At 45.2% G+C, this 18,440-nt stretch overlaps 1 protein-coding gene across 1 annotated transcript; it reads left to right on the top strand.

Moving 5' to 3' along the window:
- The first annotated feature begins 194 nt into the window (after positions 1–194).
- On the top strand, positions 195–17,308 carry LOC5521052 (catenin alpha-2). The gene is made up of 26 exons (XM_048728930.1): positions 195–428; positions 1,639–1,828; positions 2,280–2,446; positions 2,770–2,889; positions 3,228–3,317; positions 3,416–3,589; positions 3,736–3,939; positions 4,313–4,402; positions 4,772–4,924; positions 5,474–5,566; positions 5,993–6,149; positions 6,641–6,841; positions 7,645–7,748; positions 7,875–7,922; positions 8,011–8,116; positions 8,540–8,806; positions 9,466–9,669; positions 10,310–10,573; positions 10,810–11,016; positions 11,385–11,524; positions 13,873–14,054; positions 15,001–15,049; positions 15,192–15,248; positions 15,368–15,502; positions 15,707–15,799; positions 16,738–17,308. The coding sequence occupies exons 1-26, from the start codon at positions 300–302 to the stop codon at positions 16,936–16,938; spliced, it is 3,825 nt and encodes a 1,274-aa protein (XP_048584887.1). The 5' UTR covers positions 195–299; the 3' UTR covers positions 16,939–17,308.
- The last annotated feature ends 1,132 nt before the right edge of the window (positions 17,309–18,440 follow it).

The following is an 18,440-nucleotide window of genomic DNA, read 5'->3' on the forward strand; positions in this document are numbered from 1 at the left end:
TTGGTCACAGGCTGTATAAATCGAGCCTATTGTGGTAGTATCGTCTATACTCATTAGTAAAGCTGTATGTTCAGTATGGCTATATTTTTAGAGCCCCTTGAATTTTCAGTTTGGCTATATTTAGAGCCCCTTGTATTTATCACGGCAAAGGAACGCGCTGATTGGCTATTGGACATTATGGGTACCGGTCACGTGGTCAGTTTTGGAATATTTTCCTGTGGAGTCGGCCTACAAATCCACTCAAAATCGTGCCCAAATTTCGAGTTTGTGCTGAAAAATACTTCTAGATACCGGCGAAAATGAGTCGGACGGCCTACCAAGCTAGTGGAGACGTGAAAGTTGAGCATCATAAAGTAAAATGGGACCCGAAGACTCTGGAAATTCGAACTCATTCGGTGGAAAAAGCACTCGAGCCTCTGGTTCACCAGGCGAGTTGTTTACTTCTTGATATTTGGAATTTGGTTGAGTTTGTGGTCGCTATCGAGTAGAAGACTTTACCAAAGTCAAAAGAAAATCACATAGAAGATAATGTGGGCAACATTTAACTGCTATTATGCCTGAATAAGCCTTGTTTATGGCAGATTTTGCAGCGAAAATTGACAAACTATGTGAGGAATTTAGCGTCTTGCAAACCACTGAGAACAACTGTTACACAGTCGAAATATATTTTTACCCATTTCACTTTGAGAACTGTCGTTTTGGTAATTTAAAGTGTTAGTAATGGTCTTAATATGTACTGGCACCTAGTTGTGGCTATATTTCTACCGTGTCTGAAGTGTAATATCAATGTTTTATGTGTGGGTGCGGCGTAGACTCTTCAAATCATCGTTGTCTTGTGCTGGCTTCCTGCCGCTTTTTATAGATTTGATGCCTTCGCGATAACTTTGAAAACTTTGCTGTATTTAAAGAATGTGGACAGTTAAGATGTATTCGATTGGGTGCTTCTCGGTTTGAAACATTCTCTGCGTGTGTGCAATTTGTCCCGTAAAAACATTTATTAACCGTAAACCCGCCGCTGTGATTGTTATAAAACAATGACATGACACCCCAGTATCGTAAAATTTCGCACGGTTGTTTCTCCCCTGCCATTATCCATTATTCCCTTTTTCCTGCTATTTTTTAATTGATTGAAAGAGGTTAAAAATGGCAGTATAGATGATATCATCGACGTAAAAGCTTTATGAATATTTGAAGAAGAAAAACATTCGATCACAAATGTTCTAGAATAATGTAGACCCAATGATCCTGTGGGCCGAACCCACCAAATTGAATTCAGGCTCGTAGCCAGATTTTGTCATTCTTCAATAGTAATGACCGCGTCGTGAAGGCTGTAGAGGAGCGAGTGCACATGTCCCTGTATTTGCCCCAGCTATGTGTTTGGATTTTTATGTTTCTTTTATTATTTTATTTTATTTGTCTTCTTCTTTGATTTGAGGGGGATTCCGTTTCCTGTACAACAAAGTATTGGGTTACTGTGTTCTTTTTTGATAAACAGCAAACTATTTAGGGAAGCGGAGGCAATGCTCTTGTTCCAGAATTCCCATTCAGATTTTATATAGTATAGCACTGGTACAGTAGCTTATATGAACAGTGCCTTCGTTGTCCATTATTTACCATACAATATTCACAATCCCTCAGGTGACAACTCTGGTAAACCAGCCAAAGAAGAGAAGTTCCAAGGTGGGCAAGTCCAAAAATGCCCACAAACTGGCCCAGGATATTGAGGATGCCACAGTACGCCTGATCAAGACTGGGGAGTCGATCTCTAAGGATTTCCCGGAGATCCGAGAGGAGATGATTGCAGCTTGCAAAGATTGCCGAGGGGCTGGTAAGGGAGGATTATTTGGGGAAATTGGTGGTAAATGTAGTATGTAACTTGTTTTTTTTACCATTTTTTCATCTAGTAGAAAAGAGTGAATATGGTATGTTTAAAAAAATTAACGACATTCAAAGCTGGGCCTAGCATTATTTTTTTGTGGAATTTCATGGATTTTTTTTTTTATTGTTATTTTTTTTCTGGTAATTTATACATAGGGCCCACAAATGGTCTTTGGCAAGCACTTGCGAGTTTGCGAGCACCCCGTTTTTTTATGCAAGACCGAGCATTTTAAGTTTTTGAATAAATCAAGCAGCGAGCACATCGAAAAATACAATGCGAGCGCGGAAAAAAATGTGTGAGCATGCGAAAATTAGCCGAAGTTTGCTTTTACCCTTTCAGTGCCCCCCCTTGAATAATAAGTTAGTTCCTATTACAAATGTATAAAATATTCTATATGTAGGTGATACCATGCACATCAGCTCCAAGGAGTTTGCCGATGACCCATGCACATCCACCAAGCGCATGACCATGGTGCGTGCAGCCCGTGCGCTGCTCTCATCTGTGACCAGACTCTTGTGTGTTGCTGATATGGCCGATGTGTGCAGACTGCTGGCTTCACTGAAACTGGTAGGCAACCAATGCGATTTGCCATTCCCATGTCTTCCCCCACAACTCTTTGCGACCCACCCGTGAAACTGAGGTCAGTAGGCAAAATTGTAAACAAGATGGCGTAGTTTGCCCCCTGATCTCAGTTTCATGTGTGTTTCGCAAATGCACAGCCACGCCCTTACTGGTCATTTCCTTATATTTTTTGAAAATATTGGGGGAGCATGTGCCCCCAGTGCACCACCCCCTGCTATAGCCCTGATAGAGGATTTGATTTATCACTTATGGATTTGAATACCTGTTTCCATCTTCTAAGTGTTATTCTTGTGATATTCCTATTATAGGTCGAGCGACGTCTGAAGGATCTTGAAGGGGCCAGCAACACAGCAGACCTGCTAAACTCCTTTAAGAACCTGGGCAATGACCTGATGAACCTTGCCCAACTCTCAGGAAGGAGACAAGCTGTAAGTTATTTCACACACCCTGAGAACCTAACTATATTTATGCATATGACCCACTTTAGGTGCAAACTGCACAAGGTTTTGTGTTTTATTTTGTTTTCACCACATATTCACTTTCTGGAGCAAACTTTTTTCTCTCTCTTAAATTAAAGAACAATAATTTTCAATCTCTGTTTTTTGTTTTAATGATCCTTGAAAATCCAAGTCTGTATTACATGGGTAATATATTATTCATTGGTTAACATAATGAATACAAAGTAGGCAATGTTATGAAGTATTGGTTAATAGGAAAAGAAGTTTCACCCCCATACCCATGAATACTTTCATTTTTGCTTCCTCAGGATCTTAAAGATCCATTACGCCGTGATGAGATGGCTGCTGCTAGGGCTATTTTGAAAGATGCAAGCAAAATGCTTCTATCTTCTTCCAAGGTGAGGTTGTTTTGGTGCTAGAAAAAGAAGAAAAATCAAAAATAAAATGAAGAAAAAGAAGAAAAAAAAGTGAGTCAATTTTTTTATTGCGTGTTTAGGCCTATGTTCGCCATCCAGAAGTGGCTTCTGCCAAAGCCAACCGAGACTTCATAATTAGCCAGATGAATGAGGCAGTCAATTCCATCTCTGGCACTGCGCAAGCCACAGGACCCAGTGAGCCACATCCCTTAGAGACCTCAGGCGCACTGGCCAAGGCACTGGATGACTTTGATGTGAGTTTATCGGATTATGAATATAGTTATGCAATTTATTAGTCTAGATAAATGTTAAAATTTATATACCGCTGGTAACAAGCTGAATAGTGGCAGTCAGTTTTGCATAAGTGTTATCTTTAGTTAATTAGTGACTTCATTTTCAGAGTCAAGTTGTGATGGATCCAGCGTCATACTCTGAGAAGAGGACACGCCCAAGCCTTGAGGAGCAGCTGGAGAAAATCATCAGTGGTGCAGCACGACTGGCAGATGCCGACTGTACCCGGGACAACACTCGTGACAGGATTATTGCAGAGTGCAATGCTGTGCGGCAGGCGCTGCAGGATCTTCTGTCAGAGTACATGAGCCATGTGAGTACCATAGGTGGCCCAACATGACACACCCATTACAAACAGCTCTGATACTAATACAAGGAGATTATAGTATCTGCTGCTCCTGTTTTCCTCATAGAACTCTGCCATCTGCTCAGAGAAATGGATTTGAAATTTGTGAGATAAAGGCTCCATTCCCTTTAAAATGATTTGAGATTTTTTTTATCTTTGTAATTTTCTGCATTTGTCCACAAGTGCGTTCTGAAAGAAAACACTTTTTTTACCCTTATCTTCTAAATTGTATTCTTTTGAAAAATACCAAAAGAATAGATTACCACAGTGAACGAGTTCCATGGCTTCGTTACACATCTCTAAGTGCATATCCATATAATCTAATTTTGTCTACCTCTAGGCTGGCGGTAAGAAGAAAGCCGTCCCTGGAGGGCCGCTGGACAAGGCTATAGAGAAGATGTGCAACAAGACAAGTGGACTCAGGGGACAGGTTAGCAGACAGAAAACATGAAGATATGATAATAGAAAAGCAACACAAGCAACCACTTGCTTCCAATCAGAATACCTGCAGTACACACTCTATGCAGTGCCTTACCCTGTAGACTTTGTTTTGGATTCATATCTCAGAACCCCGTTTTTGAGTAAAGTAGAATCCCCTGTGATTACAAATTCTAGGTATACCCTTTTTAAAAATGTCTTGTCTTCTGTTTTTAACCCGCTGTTTTAAACCCTAAAAAATATTCTGGGTGTTCCTTCTATTCATTCACTCTTATCCCATCAATAATGATCACCTTCATCAAAGTGTGCTGTACTTGCTCATAAACTCAGTCTCTCTTACTATTTATTGTTATACCTTCAGCTGCGTAAGGCTGTGGTGGACAATGTTGCAGATTCCTTCCTTGAGACCAGTCTCCCTCTGCTGATGATGATAGAGGCTGCACAGGCTGGGAACGAGAGGGAAGTAGAAGAGTGTGCTAAGCTCTTCCTTAATCATGCTGCCAAACTTGAAGAGGTGTGTTTCACCCATATTATACATTTTACTTGTCGTGCTAATGTGGGGATTTCAGAAAGTCCATAGCAATTTCCAGGATAATGAATTGAAATGAATGTGTTGTTATGGTTATATTGATTTTCCTGAAGACTGCAGAAGAACAGTAATATAATATAATTGGTACATTATCATCGCAAAAATATACAACCCAAAATAGTATGCTTCCTCAATTTCCCTATTATTTAATTAATGGATAAGGAGGAATGAAGTACATATGTAACATTGTCACTTGCAGAAGCATGTATCCAACCCTACTTTGCTTGCAAAAGAAACAACACCCTTGACTTTGTGTGTCATGCGATCTTGCATGAGAAATACAGTACAAAGTTACAGCTTGCTAGCAAGTTACAGCATTGTGAATAGTAGATGCTTCATTGTGTCATCTCAGTCTCTTATTGCTTTATTAATTTACATCTAGTTCTACAATACTTTCTTTGTCACTGAATTACCACGAAAGCATTAAATGGTTTACTCCTGGTTACTAAAAGTCACAACTTTGTCTCATCCCAGGTTGCTACCCTGGCCTGCTCCATGTCTAATAACCCCGAGAAGGTTAAGATGGTCAGAATTGCAGCTAGGCACATCCGGGCTCTAGCTCCCCAGGTACAGTATGCATACCAGAAACAACATGACAGCCATAGATTTTCGTCAAAATAATGCGTGACAGAGGAACAGAGCAATAAAATATTGTATGTCCATTATATGGCATCCCTTGGGACCAAGACAAGTGACCAATTTAAAAAAAAGAGGCATGTATAAAATGCAATTTAGCAAATGCTGGTTCTCAATGAAATTGACATCGAGTAGAGGGTAAGATTGTTAATTCAATTTATTTTTTTAACAATCTTTTTTTTAAATGAGATTTTGGGCTCAGTGAGTGATCAGAGTTCCAATGAAAGAATCGAGCTAATAGTATATTTATACATAAGTGGTATACATTTTTAATATAAAGACAGTAATTTGTACTCAGTTATGCTCTCTCTAAGGTTTTCTCTTGTATTTGTCTCATATACTGTTCTCTGGTTGCAGGTGGTAAATGCTGCACGCACCCTTGCCGCCAGGCCCCATAGTAAGGTTGCTCGGGAGAACATGGACGTGTTCAAGGATGCCTGGGAGAAGCAGGTCCGAGTGCTGACTGAAGCTGTGGATGATGTCACCAACATTGATGACTTTCTTGCTGCGGCAGGTACAGTATATTACTCTGTTTTAGCCGAGACAATGATCTGATAGAATCTATGCTCTCCCCAAGGTGGTCATTTAATTAATCTTTTCTTGTATTATTGTTAGGGAAGGGGTGCCCTTTGGGTTAAAAAAGCAGCTTCTAAATCTACCAAGAAGGATCTTATTCAGAGTCTGTAAAATCTCTTTTGCCACAGAAACGACACCATTTCAAAAATGCATCCTGTGAAAATAGTCAAAATAATCTCTTTGAATCAACGGTACCTCTAGCTATCCCTTGGACTTTGACAGTGAGGCAGCCAAATATGGTACTTCTGAAAGAAGACTTGGTGAATTACTTTAGCTGGCTAATAGAGGCTGGCCACCTGAAAAAGTACTGCTGTACTACTTGTTACTACTAGTAATACTGTCGTGTTTTATTTCTCATCCAGAGGCGTATATTACTGCTGCACTACTTGTTACTACTAGTAATACTGTCGTGTTTTATTTCTTACCCAGAGGCGCATATTTTGGAAGACGTGAACAAGTGTGTGCAGGCCCTCCAGGAACGTGATGTAGAGTCACTGGACCGGACGGCCGGACAGATTCGCGGTCGGACACAGCGGGTGGATGACGTGGTGACGTCTGAGATGGAAAATTACCAAAAGGGGCCGTACACTGACAATGTGCACCACGCAGTCAGAGTCATGAGGGAGGAAGGTTAGCGGCCGTAAACGACAGTTAACGCTCTCACAAACATGCACAAAGCATCCACTCCCATCAGCTAATTCAAGCCAATAACTGAGGACCTTTTTACCAAATACTGATAATAGACTATAGACATTAATCATGGGTGCACATGGTGGTTATTTAGAAGTCTCATTGCAAAATGGCATTTGTATTTTCAAAAGCACATCAAAAGTGTGTGGTTGACATTTTACCCATGCTCATTTGCTCTACTTGCATATAGTTTGAGACTAGTTTGCAACAGAAGCCAAAAATAAGAAGAATTTACTTTCTTGTTGCGTTAAATGGAATAGATGTTATTCATGAATGCTTTGTTGAAAACTGAAAACTGCTGATACTGAGCATACCCGTACCCAGGGGGGGCACCCCCCCCCCCAAACAACGGCTGAAGGTCCACTTTTGGATCTCAATTGACGTGCTATTTGTAGACGGCGTAAACTATAAAGCTTGTAATCTATAAAGCTTAAACTAGATCACTCTTGTATGTAGTCAAACTCGACAATAAACGTCCCGTGGAGATACTGCAAAGGCATAAAAAATCCCCATATGTTTTTTCGGGGGTGGGCTCACTCCCCTTCCCCCCCCCCCCCCCCCCCCCCCCCGGAAAAAAATTGGGTCCACTTTTTCGGATTTCGCCCCCCCCCCCCCCCCCCCCCAAAGAAAAATCTTGAGTACTGCTGAGAACCTTTGTACTGACAATACAATATTCGTGAGTTTGAATGAAACGTGATGGGACTAACAAGGGATCATATTTATTGTCCGTAATGTGTTTGCAGTGATTCCCCATTTCGCGAAGGCTGTGGAGCAGTCTGTTGGTGAGCTCCACAAGGGTCCCAACTCAAAGCCAGACGAGCCCAAGTTTGTTGATGCCTCAAAGCTGGTGCGTGAGCTTAAAACCATTTTTTAATGCTCAAATCTAGATTATCTTTCCTTTCCTGTTCCTGTTGTTGCTGACCTGCCTTAACAAGACCATACTTCGTACTTCCTTAACCATGTTTGCTTCTAGGTTTATGAGGGTATTCGTGACATCCGCCGTGCAGTGATGGCTGGAAAGGTAAAAGCTTCGACCCACGGAAATGATTGATCGTTATTTGCTGTTACACCTCATATATGGTGATTGATGAGTTTGTTCTGCTTTGCAGAGGGGAGCTCGTAGCCCGGACATGGAGGATGCCGCACAAGCTCTGTTTGCTGAGGCGCAGGCTAAAGCGCGGGAACAGGCCGCTTATGACGCCCTCAAGGCCAGCGGTGAGTACCAAAAGGCGCGGGAATAAACTGCTTATGACGCCCTCAAAGCCAGCGGTAAGTTCCAACAGGCGCGGGAATAAACTGCTTATGACGCCCCCAAAGCCATAGGTAAGTTCCAATAGGCGCGGGAATAAACTGCTTATGACGCCCTCAAAGCCAGCGGTAAGTTCCAACAGGCGCGAGAATAAACTGCTTATGACGCCCTCAAAGCCAGCGGTAAGTTCCAACAGGCGCGGGAATAAACTGCTTATGACGCCCTCAAAGCCAGCGGTAAGTTCCAATAGGCGCGGGAATAAACTGCTTATGACGCCCCCAAAGCCAGTGGTAAGTACCAAAAGCGCGGAAACAGGCTGCTTAAGGCGCTCTAACCCAGTGGTAAGAACCTACAAGCTCTTGTACTGAATTACGTGACATCCTTTTCAGGCAAAGTGCAGATCGAGCTGCGTGGCGAGGGAGGTGATGATGAAGGTGGCATGGGCACGGCGAGTATCCGTGTAAACGGCGTCGAGTACTGCCCGTGTAAGACTGGCCATAACATCGTGGTGCTGGATCCCACGGGCGAGGTCGCCGCTGTCAAGAGCTTCAATACGAACGCGGGTGAAGGCGCGGACATGGCACGCTTCCTGGAGGAGTTACCCGACGATCACATGGTCCTCGTGGCCACACAGGACTTGACAGGAAAAGAACAAGGTCTGTCAGTTTTATTTCCGAGTTTCTACAAACAAAAAAATCAATTTCGGCGGTTAAGGCCCAATTTATACGTTGCGCTTCTGCCGTGCCGAATCCAATTGTCTATTTGTATCGAGACAAATACATTCAGACGTCGCAGTAAATAAGTCGCGCTCAATAGGTTGCGAGTAGTAAAAGTTGATTTGATGCGGAATTTCTGTTGCACAAAATAAAACAAAGATGGCATTTGATTCGGCACATCAGAAGCTCGACGGTTGAATCGGTGTCGTGCTTTTGCCGTGCAGCGCGACCGGTGCAGCCGCACTAAGTGCCGTGCCGAACTCAATTCTGCCGTGCCGAACTTAATTGATTCAGACGTCGAACTGTTCATATGTGCGCAATCCAAACAATTGGCTTCGGCACGCCAGAAGCGCGACATTCTAACAACTCGCGTAATTCTAACAACTATGCTTTATTTCTTTTGCATATTGATTTTTTTAAATAAAATGCTGCAGTCTTACATCTGTCAAATAGGATGCTTTGAATATAGTTTCACCCTTGCAAATAAACTCTCTTACAACGAATAATTTAGCCACGTATTATAGAGTACAGTGTGGGTTCGGTATCAAGTACAGCTAAAGGCGACCTGTCCAATGCTGATGCGTTGTCCCTGTTTCCAGGAAACAACGCCCACCTCGCTGCTAAGGCCTTGGAAGCCTTAGGCGCCCCTAAAGGCTCCGCAAGCCCCGTCTATAAGAGCTCGTTTGCGCTTGCCGGGTGTACGGGGCCGACCAAGAGATACTGGAGTACGGCAGAGATACGACCCAGATACCAGGGGCCGTCAATCATCGCTACTATCATCCCCACCCCTGCAGCTCAAGCAGGTAACAATAAAGGAACAAGCCAGTTCTTTTGTATGGAGTTCCACGTATTGTGGCTTTTCCAGAAAGTCGAACAATTATATAATGGAACCTGGCTCTAAGGATATCCGCTTCAAATGGGTTTTCACTGTAATTTATTTTCGTGACCGACTACAAAGTCATAGTGAACTAAAAAACTATACTCAGCAGCATCATATTGGCTTCTCTAATTAGTGGAGGCACATTATACAGATGTTTATATCAGGTGTAAGTGTGATTTCAAAGACTATTTCCTCTTCAGTGCTCGGGTAACGTATCTCACACTAATCCGTACTAATCCGAGTAAATTATGGTGATAGTATCTGAATTAGAAGTAGTATTTGTGTGGTTTAATTTAGTTCTAAAATAAATTTAGAGGTTAAAAGCAAACAAAGAAATCACAGCGTATTATGCTGTAACACACCAAAGTGTAGTTCACGGCTTAATGAAAACCATTATATTAACTTGTAATAAACGTAAAATAAAGTAATAAACTCAGGTCGGGTCAAGGTGGCAATCTTTGGACTTATGCCCGAGTTTCATGAGCTCATTTATGGGCACTTCTAACGGCCGGTATGGGCCGGTGCAATAGCTAATGGGCTAACATACTGTTTAATACGATCAGGTCAAATCAAGGTTGCAATCAAGGCAGAAGGTGCGGACGACCCCAACTCTACCGGCCGCACCTCCATGAAGGTAAACGGCATCGAGCGATCCCCCATGCAGCGAGGACACAATGTGGTGATCCTAGACAGCGCGGGAAACTTCATCATGGCCACACACTTCGACACGGCTGACTCGACCAAGGGAGATGGTGCTAAAATGGCCAAGTTCCTGGACAACCTGCCTAAGGAACGGATGGTGCTTATGGCCACCCAGGGCACTACCGGTATGTTGACATAGAAGCTTTTGTTGCCTCTCACGGCTTATATTTTGTTTCGTTTCCTAATCTAGTCTGTCAATGCCTCCTTAGGCATGGCTGTGAACGACGCCAAATGCAGGCTCTATACTGGCATTATAGTACCCAGCTCTCACACACAAGTTCTTACCTCTGGAAAAATGGTCTCGAACGATGCCATTTGCTCGCTCTAAAGAAACCATTTACTAATCTTTTACTCACTCTAGGCACGGCCGTGAACGACGCCAAATCCTCGCTCTATAACCTCGGCGCACAAGGCAACGTACACCCCGGCTTCCACGCCTCGTGGGCGTTCGCCGGCTACACGGGGCCAGAGAACGTCAAGTGGGCAAAGACCGTCACCAAGGCGCGATACGAGGGCCCAGCGGTCATCAACGAAATGATCACGACGCCGGCCGCCGAGACTGAGCTCAGTAAGTAATACCCATACATCCCTGTGTGAACAACACTAGCATTGTTTAGAAAAAAACATACAGAACTAGCATATTTTTGGCAAATATACACGCAGCGCATGCAGTGTTATCCTGTTTGCCAAACTGCGTGACTCTTCGAGGTGCTTCGCCCTCATTTCCTTGGTATTGTGGTCAGCCAAATAGGCTTTAGGACACTTAGAACAAAATGAGCATTTACTTATCAACGAGATAAGTTTGGGGGTTCTAATTTTGTTTACCTTGATGATATTTAACGCGGGTAAAGGTACAAATGCATCTTGGTTCGAAGTTTGATTTACGCGGTAGAAATATAGTAAGGATCGTTCAAAGTACTTTGTATCTCGTGCTAGGCTTGATGCAGGAATCTGAAATCGAGGCTGCCTCGGATTATGAGCCGGTGTCCGACTACGAAGGCGCTCCAGGCCATTACTCTGAGTACGAAGATAACGAAGACGACCCAACCAAGAGCCTGTCCAAGAGAAGCGCAAGGGTAATATACGATATAAAGGGCGATAAACAATATAACATTGAAAAGAGTTCGCCTAATTTGGTGTCTCTTGCACTTTACACGCGAGTTCCTTTGGTTTTCTCACAGAGCCGCTCATTCCAGGGTATTTCTGCCCCGTCCCAACCACACGCGCACATACACCATACACAAGTACAATTCTAGACTTGCTCGTTCTCTTTGCAGTTTCTGGTCTGCGTTCTTTCCTTCCCTTCCAACATACACACGCGCATATACGCATGTGTAGTTCAATTCTAGTGGGGCACCCCCCTCCCCTCGAAACCACACGGGCATATACAGCATACACTCGTACCACCCTAATGCTATCGTACTAACTCCATATGCCCACCCCCCCCCCCCCCCCTCCACTCCCCGAAACACACGGGCATTTACAGCATACACTCGTATTACCCTAATGCTATCGTTTTAACTCCATATGCCCACCCCCCCCCCCCCTCCACTCCCCGAAACACACGGGCATTTACAGCATACACTCGTATTACCCTAATGCTATCGTACTAACTCCATATGCCCCCCCCCCTCCACTCCCCGAAACACACGGGCATTTACAGCATACACTCGTACCACCCTAATGCTATCGTACTAACTCCATATGCCCCCCCCCCCTCCACTCCCCGAAACACACGGGCATTTACAGCATACACTCGTACCACCCTAATGCTATCGTACTAACTCCATATGCCCCCCCCTCCACTCCCCGAAACACACGGGCATTTACAGCATACACTCGTATTACCCTAATGCTATCGTACTAACTCCATATGCTCCCCCCCTCCACTCCCCGAAACACACGGGCATTTACAGCATACACTCGTATTACCCTAATGCTATCGTACTAACTCCATATGCCCCCCCCCTCCACTCCCCGAGACACACGGGCATTTACAGCATATACTCGTACCACCCTAATGCTATCGTACTAACTCCATATGCCCACCCCCCCCCCCCTCCACTCCCCGAAACACACGGGCATTTACAGCATACACTCGTATTACCCTAATGCTATCGTACTAACTCCATATGCCCCCCCCTCCACTCCCCGAAACACACGGGCATTTACAGCATACACTCGTATTACCCTAATGCTATCGTACTAACTCCATATGCCCCCCCCTCCACTCCCCGAAACACACGGGCATTTACAGCATACACTCGTATTACCCTAATGCTATCGTACTAACTCCATATGCCCCCCCCCCCTCCACTCCCCGAAACACACGGGCATTTACAGCATACACTCGTATTACCCTAATGCTATCGTACTAACTCCATATGCCCCCCCCCCCTCCACTCCCCGAAACACACGGGCATTTACAGCATACACTCGTATTACCCTAATGCTATCGTACTAACTCCATATGCCCCCCCCCCCCTCCACTCCCCGAAACACACGGGCATTTACAGCATACACTCGTATTACCCTAATGCTATCGTACTAACTACATATGCCCCCCCCCCTCCACTCCCCGAAACACACGGGCATTTACAGCATACACTCGTATTACCCTAATGCTATCGTACTAACTCCATATGCCCCCCCCTCCACTCCCCGAAACACCCGGGCATTTACAGCATACACTCGTATTACCCTAATGCTATCGTACTAACTCCATATGCCCACCCCTCCACTCCCCGAAACACACGGGCATTTACAGCATACACTCGTATTACCCTAATGCTATCGTACTAACTCCATATGCCCCCCCCCTCCACTCCCCGAAACACACGGGCATTTACAGCATACACTCGTATTACCCTAATGCTATCGTACTAACTCCATATGCCCCCCCCCCCCTCCACTCCCCGAAACACACGGGCATTTACAGCATACACTCGTACCACCCTAATGCTATCGTACTAACTCCATATGCCCCCCCCTCCACTCCCCGAAACACACGGGCATTTACAGCATACACTCGTATTACCCTAATGCTATCGTACTAACTCCATATGCCCCCCCCTCCACTCCCCGAAACACACGGGCATTTACAGCATACACTCGTATTACCCTAATGCTATCGTACTAACTCAATATGCCCCCCCCCCCCCCTCCACTCCCCGAAACACCCGGGCATTTCCAGCATACACTCGTATCACCCTAATGCTATCGTACTAACTAACTCCATATGCCCCCCCCCTCCACTCCCCGAAACACACGGGCATTTACAGCATACACTCGTATTACCCTAATGCTATCGTACTAACTCCATATGCCCCCCCCCCCCTCCACTCCCCGAAACACACGGGCATTTACAGCATACACTCGTATCACCCTAATGCTGTCGTACTAACTCCATATGCTCTCGTTTCAGTCCCTGTTCCGCGCTCTACCCGAGGCTGAGAAGATCAAGATCGAGGAGCTGACGCAGGGCCTGATGAGTGAGCGCAAGGCGCTGGAGCGTGAGCTTACCAAGTGGGACGAGTCTGGCAACGAGATTATCGTGCTCGCCAAGAAGATGTGCATGATGATGATGGAAATGTCCGACTTTACCCGGTGAGAGGGATTACATTTTATCCCTGTGTAACATAACTGAATACAATAGAAATTGCAGTTAAAAACTAGTTATTTAACAAGGGAACTACCGGGTCAGTACGCAGCTCTTACAAGCTGCAATTTGATTGGGCAAATGAACAATATCCGCACCTCGACACAAAGAACGAGAAGAATAGAGACAGAAGAACTCCTTTGTAGAGCAAAGATAATAGGAGACAAAGCAGCTGCGTACTTACTCGAACTACCGTTACTGAACTAATAAAGCCCCCCTCCCCCCCCCCCTATCTAAATAACGCCTCCCCCCTATCTAAATAACGCCTCCCCCCTATCTAAATAACGCCTCCCCCCTATCTAAATAACGCCTCCCCCCCTATCTAAATAACGCCTCCCCCCTATCTAAATAACGCCTCCCCTCCTATTTAAATAATGCCTCCCCCCCTATCTAAATAACGCCTCCCCCCTATCTAAATAACGCCTCCCCCCCTATCTAAATAACGCCTCCCATCTTACGAGCGCTCCCCCTAAGCTCACAAGTTTGTAATGAACGCCCCTCTCTAACAAACTCTCCCTTCCCTCCCTCCTCCCCAGCTTAAAAACAAACGATATAGGAATTTTGGTAATAAAAATCAAATTTAATTAATCTGCGTTTGGCATTTCCTGGGTGCTTAACACTGGGTGTTTAACTGGGTGCTACGCAGGCTATAATCTAAAGTGATCCTGACTGTGACTAGAACCCCACTGACTTGAGTTTGTTATATTTTTACAGTTTGTAAAGAACGCCCCTCAATTCAAAACGCCTCCTATTTTACGCCCCCCCCCCCCTCCCCCCCCTCGTACCATCTTTAATTTAATAAACGCGCCGGGTGTTTATTAGATCATTTACGGTACATGTCTCGGAGTAATGTGCGAGTGCCTTCTCGTAATCTAACACCTCGTCTGTTTGCAGAGGAACCGGCCCACTGAAGACCACCATGGACGTGATAGAGGCCGCCAAGGTATTCCACTCCATCCCATGCATGCATGCATCCTATGCTTCAAGGCCCAGCTCTATTATTATATCGGTAGACTAATCTACCTTCTGGGGAATATCTTATTATCTTACATGCGTGTATAATCTTTCTTTTCTCGTTTGCACAGCGTATCGCCAGAGCTGGTGCAAAGATGAACAAGCTCGCCCAACCTATCGCTGATCGGGTGAGTGTCTACCTGATTGTCTGTCTTGTCTACAAGAACGCCAGTCCGCTTGTCCGTCCGTCCGTCCGTCCGTCCGTCTTTTTCTTTTTGTTTGACTGTGCATCTCGTGTGTTTCTCAGTGTCCCGATTCGAGTTCCAAGAACGACTTGTTAGCGTACCTTCAGCGCATTGCGCTCTACTCGCATCAGCTGACGATCACGAGCCGAGTGAAGGCCGACGTGCAAATGATCAGCGGGGAACTCGTCGTTTCTGGGGTAAGCCATATCCAACCCTCTCCTCTGTGTACCGCCCTTGCGCCCTCCTATCTAAGGGTATAGGATATATTAAGGTGTATACTGAAACCCATAGATATGGATAATGCATATAATGTATACCACAGGGGCTATGACATGATGGGCTATGATGTATAAAAAGGACCATTAAAGATGTTTCGATTAAGAGTTCTGTTCTCGTTTTAGTTGGACAGCGCGACATCTCTGATCACATCCGCTAGAAACCTGATGAACGCCGTCATTCTCACCGTCAAAGCATCCTACGTCGCATCCACAAAGGTATGAAGCACCGCACGTTAAGCACACTCGTGAAAAGAGGGGGAAGGGGGGGGGGATGGTTGAGATGGTGTCAACCAAAGGAGAGATGGCTGAGTCATTGGTAGCACTCGCACGTGAAAACACACTCGTGAAAAGAGGTGGGAAGGGGGGGATGGTTGAGATGGTGTCAACCAAAGGAGAGATGGCTGAGTCATTGGTAGCACTCGCACGTTAAAACACACTCGTGAAAAGAGGGGGGAAGGGGGGGGATGGTTGAGATGGTGTCAACCAAAGGAGAGATGGCTGAGTCATTGGTAGCACTCGCACGTTAAAACACACTCGTGAAAAGAGGGGGGAAGGGGGGGATGGTGTCAACCAAAGGAGAGATGGCTGAGTCATTGGTAGCACTCGCACGTTAAACACACTCGTGAAAAGAGGGGGGGAGGGGTTGATGGTTGAGATGGTGTCCACCAGATGAGAGATGGCTGAGTCATTGGTAGCACTCGCACGTTAAAACACACTCGTGAAAAGGGGGGGTGGGGGGTGGATGGTTGAGATGGTGTCAACAAAAGGAGAGATGGCTGAGTCACCACTGAACCACTTGGTTTAAGCAAGAGACTCCTCGTTTTGTTTATCCAGACATTATTATGTGTAGACATTACCTCTAAGATTTCTTTTCTTATTTAGCATTCATCAGACGCCGTCTCAAATATTGTTAGTACGACTTAATGTCACCAGGACAAGTGAAAATAAAATAATTATTCTCTCTACAGCCTCATATGAACTATTCGTCAATGCAACACTCTAACTTTCGTTCTAACCATTTTAAAATTAAATATTTAAAAAAACCTAACCTTTTACGTTCGCGAAGTCGCTATCACTTCTCTCCTCAAAGATAAACAATGCCATCGTGAATGTGTAATTTCCAAATTGCTTACGTTTACTTGCCGCTTTCGCAGCACAAGTCTGGTAGCGTCAAATCACCTGTGGTGTCGTGGAGAATGCGTGCTCCTGAAAAGAAACCGCTGGTCCATCTTGAAGCGCAAGACGAGCGCCTTGCCGATCTTCAGCGCGCCGATCAAGTCCGACAAGAATCTCCCATTCAAGCACTCAGCGAGTTCGACACTGCCGAGCGCCGACGGAAGCCCGACTTCTACTAGACGGGGCACCGTCGGTCGCCCAAGCCTCTACACTTGGTTTCAGGAGCTTGGGAAAACGGTCAAGCCTTTTTTTAAGATTTGCAAAGGGTCTGACGTGTTTTCACCACTAGCTAGATCTTGAATGAATACTAGAAATGTTAGATAGACGATAGTAGATAGATGATAAGTTATTTCACGCATTTCTATGCATGTCTTTTTGGCTTCAGCCCTCTAGGTACAAAAGGGTTTAACCACCTACCTTCTTGTACGGGGGTATGAGTTATTTTATACAGTGTTTCAAATGATATTTTGTAGATCTACTCACAAACTTTTCAAGGAAAGATAGAACTAGATTTGTAAAGAAAATAATAAAAAGAAAGATAGCGCTAAAGCGGCTTGTCAGCCTCACCTCCCCTCCCCCTCGTGCATTTACAACCTTCCTTCCCCCTTAACACCCTTTCCCCTTTACACCCTACCCCCTTTACACCCTACCCCCTTTACACCCTTCCCCCTTTACACCCTTTCCCCTTTACACCCTTTCACCTTTACACCCTACCCCCTTTACACCCCTCCCCCTTTACCCCCTTCCCCCTGTACCCCCTTCCCCCTTTACCCCCTTCCCCCTTTACCCCCTTCCCCCTGTACCCCCTTCCCCCTTTACCCCCTTCCCCCTTTACCCCCTTCCCCCTTTACCCCCTTCCCCCTTTACACCCTTTCCCCTTTACACCCTTTCCCCTTTACACCCTACCCCCTTTACACCCTTTACCACCTTCCCCCTTTACCCCCTCCCCCCTTTCCCCTTTACCCCCTTTGCCTTTACACCTTTTCCTCTTTACACCCTTCCCCCTTTACACCTTTCCCCCTTTACACCCTTTACCACCTTCCCCTTTACACCCTTCCCCCTTTACCCCTTTCCCTTTACACCCTTCCCCCTTTACACCCTTCCCCCTTTACACCCTTCCCCCTTTACACCCTTCCCCCTTTACACCCTTCCCCCTTTACACCCTTCCCCCTTTACCCCCTTCCCCATTACACCTTTACACCTTTTCCCCTTTATACCCTTCCCCCTTTACCCCCTTCCCCTTTTACACCTTTTCCCCTTTACACCCTTCCCCCTTTACACCCTTCCCCCTTTACACCCTCCCCCTTTACACCCTTTTCGCTTTCATTATTGGAAGAACACCTCATAATTATTGATTTAGCTCTGCATAGAGAATGAAATCATCGCTTTATTGTTATCGATTTCGCCAACATTTAGCTGGTAGAAGCCTAGGACAAGGCGCTCATATTTATGACTTGGTGGATGGAGGGTGGAGGACGGGCTGTTATAGGCCAGAACCCCCCAAATCACTACTCTCCTGAATATCATGATCTTCCCCGTAGTACCAACACGCCAATAAACACACCAAGATTGTTGTTTGTCGTGCGCTTGGCTGACAACCGCACGACCAGCGGAGTTAAAAGCTAAAAAATCCGAGCAAATATCGTTTGTACACAGACTTTTTTGTAATTTTACAATTTTT

The sequence above is a fragment of the Nematostella vectensis genome, chromosome 6 (genome assembly GCF_932526225.1).
Source record: "Nematostella vectensis chromosome 6, jaNemVect1.1, whole genome shotgun sequence".
Taxonomy (NCBI): domain Eukaryota; kingdom Metazoa; phylum Cnidaria; class Anthozoa; order Actiniaria; family Edwardsiidae; genus Nematostella; species Nematostella vectensis.